General features: G+C 44.6%; 1 protein-coding gene across 1 annotated transcript; it reads right to left on the bottom strand.

The window, feature by feature from the left end:
• Positions 1–850: 850 nt before the first annotated feature.
• Positions 851–2,368, bottom strand: LOC310854678 (importin subunit alpha-3-like; the record flags this gene model as incomplete). The annotated part of the gene is made up of 1 exon (XM_083759353.1): positions 851–2,368. One exon carries the CDS (start codon positions 2,366–2,368, stop codon positions 851–853), a length of 1,518 nt encoding a protein of 505 aa, XP_083615479.1.
• Positions 2,369–3,173: the final 805 nt, after the last annotated feature.

Genomic DNA, 3,173 nt, shown 5'->3' with positions numbered 1-3,173 from the left:
TATGGGCTGTGATCTGGTCATCATAACATCATCATGTCATTTGGTTTGGCTTGGGAAGTTGTGAGTCAGACATACACTAACTGCTCACTAATTAAGAGACTTTTTACACTTGGAAAAGTCTTAAAGCTATCCTACACTCAAAATCTCCAATACCTTTGGTCCCCCAAAAAGATAACTACATTGGATTCCAGTACATTGCAAGTTGAATGCGAGGCATTTAACATTAATTTTAATATTTAATTTATATTTATCATTTATCATTTTATCATACAGTACAGTAAATATGTACAACTAGCAACTTCCTCCAATCGTGATGCCATTACTCTGCAGTTCAAACTGATCCATTGCTATACCCTTCACCTTTTTAGAAATGTTATCATTTGCATTTCCATATAATTATATATAAAAAAGAAAGTAATATTGTTATGAAAATTATACGCTATCATTATCTGTTGCCCAACCGTTAATGTTATTTTTTTAATGTATTGATTATATATTTGCCTTTTCTTTTTATAAGCCATTTCACAATAAAGGTCACAGCTATAAGCTAGGACTATTTGGGGGTCCTTTGACCAAGGACCTTTGTATGGAAACGTTTGAGAACCCCTGAAACTAAAAGTAACGTTTAGTTTGCAAACCATTCTGTCCACATGACACATTCTGAAACGCACTACCACACAGCTCAAATGAAAGACCATGAGCCAATTGAGCTCTAGGTCACAGTGTTAGTGTTTTAACTCCTTTAAGAAGTTTTTACGTCTCTAGGTTCTGTTGACACAAACAAATAAAAGACAATACAGGCATTTGAAAACAAAAAAACAGGTGGTTTGACTGTGAGGTCAGCTGTGGCTCAACGCAAGAAGACATCTACGGGGAGATTCGAGGCAGCATCAAATATTAAGTCTGATGGCACAAAGAACTTGTCGATAATTTCATTGGCCAGTCTACAGACGTCCTCATTGTCATGACTCTGCAGCTGTTCCACCTTCTCCAGACCGCCACACTCCTCGATGAGACGTACGACAGTCTCAACCTGGTCATCAGCCTTCCAGAGGATGTTACAGAGGCCGTCCAGGACCACGTGCAGCACCTGGGCGTCCTTCAGCGTCAGCAGGTTGCAGAACGGAGGGACGACGTTCTTCTCAATGAGGTGCGTCACCTGGTCTTTCCTCCCGCTTATCGACAGGTTGCTGATGGCCCACGCCGCTTCCTTCTGTGTAGGAAAGTCTCCCTTGTCGAGCAGATGGATGATCATGGGCACGAGACTGGCATCGATGACCGCCTGCACCTGCTGCCGGTTCCCTGCCGTGATGTTAGAGAGGAACCAGACTGCTTCCTTGTTAATGTTCCCCTTGGGGTGTGCGAGGAGAGAGGGGAAGTGGCTGAGAGCGTTGCAGTCCAGGACGACCTGGGTCTGTTCATCTGTACCGGTCACTATGTTCCCCACAGCTCTCTGTGCAGCCGTCTGGACCTTGACCTCGCGGTGACTCAACAGCGGAACAAGGCGAGGTATGATACCTGAGTCAATGACCATCTGGACGTGCTCGTCTCCAGCATCTGCCAGAAAGGAGAGAGCCCACACAGTGTCCGCCAGGATGCTGACATCGGTGTGCTGGATCAGGAAGCAGAGAGCCGGCAGGATCTCCTGAACAGCCTCCATTGACGGTGAAGGGTCCTTGTGGCGGCAGAGGTTGAGCAGCATCCAGGTGACTTGGCGAAGACACGCAATGGAAATAGAGGGACCAATGAGCGACAGAAGGGGCTTTACGACACCCAAGCTGAACACATAGTCTCTGCACTGGGGGCCGTCGCCGGCGATGTTGCCCAGGGCCCACACAGCCTGCTCACACACATTCTGGTGAGGGGACTGGAGCAGCCTCAACAGCAGCGGCATGGCGTTGGACCGGACCACAGCTTGGGTCTGTTCTGAGGTCCCTGCCGCTATGTTGGTCAGAGCCCAGGCTGCCTCGTGCTGGAGAGAGGGGCAGTCATCTTTCCCAAGGCAGTGAACCAGAATGGGAAGGAAGCCAGCATTGATCAGGTCATCTATGGGGGGGTTATGGGCACCAGACAGCAACCTCCTGGCATGTTGAACAGCACTCTGCTGCACTTCCAGGTGTTCACTGGTAGAATTCCTTACTATTTCTTCAAGAGAGATGTTTTGCGATCTCCAGTCTCCATCATCAGCATCCGAGTCGTCAGAGATATCTTCGGACACATTCCTCCTTTTGAGAAGGTGTTCATCTCGTTTGTTTTTGCGGAGTTCCACTGCCACTTCAGTCCTCTGTCTTCTCATAGAGTCTAAATCACGACCCTTGTTCTTGAAATTCTTCAGGCGTGTATCATTCAGTCTGTCCTTATCATCCATGTTTGCAGTGATGACTATTCAATAAATACGTTCAATTAAAACTCTCAAGCGTATTTTTTGAACCTTATGGTTCTGCTGGTGTTTCGATCTTCAAATTGGAAACACCAATGGTAGAATTAAGTGCAATAGTGCAACAAGTACTTATATATTGTCAAGGGAGCACAAATGTCACACCAACCATGGCCAATCAGCAGTGTTGTATTAGTGATTTTTTCTTTGGGGATTCTATTCTAATGATGTCACATGTACAGTACGTCACTTAACACCTACAATACAGGAGTTAACAGGTCACACATTGGACTCTTGATATGCATCTAGACTCGTTCCCATGTTAATTCACACAGGACATTAGGTCTACTAGCCAGGATAAAAAATATACCATAATCTGCTCACTGCTAATACCCTAAATTTGCCATAATCCAAGATGGCCCTATTGATAACCTATTATAAAGCAATATTTTCAAAATGTCATTATGCTTTAAGTATCATGTGACGTGTCAAACTAGGGGGTTCATCATTCTGAATCCATTCCAAGCACTAGTTTTGCACAAAAAACCTTGGACTAAATTTGGCCATAGCCACTTGATTTTTGTGCAAAACTAATGCTTGGAATGGATTCAGAATGATGAAAAACACCTAGTTTGACACGTCACATGATACTTAAAGCATTCTGAAATCTAGAAAATATTGCCTTATAATAGCTTGTCAATGGTGGCATCTTGGATTAAGGCACATTTACGGTATTAGCAGTGAGCAGATTACGGTAGATTTTTTATCCTGGCTAGTAGACCTAATGTCCTGTCAG

This window comes from Protomyctophum parallelum (assembly GCF_964188405.1).
Source record: "Protomyctophum parallelum genome assembly, chromosome: 2".
NCBI classification, from domain to species: Eukaryota; Metazoa; Chordata; class Actinopteri; order Myctophiformes; family Myctophidae; genus Protomyctophum; species Protomyctophum parallelum.
This window is presented reverse-complemented; position numbering and strand designations above follow the sequence as displayed.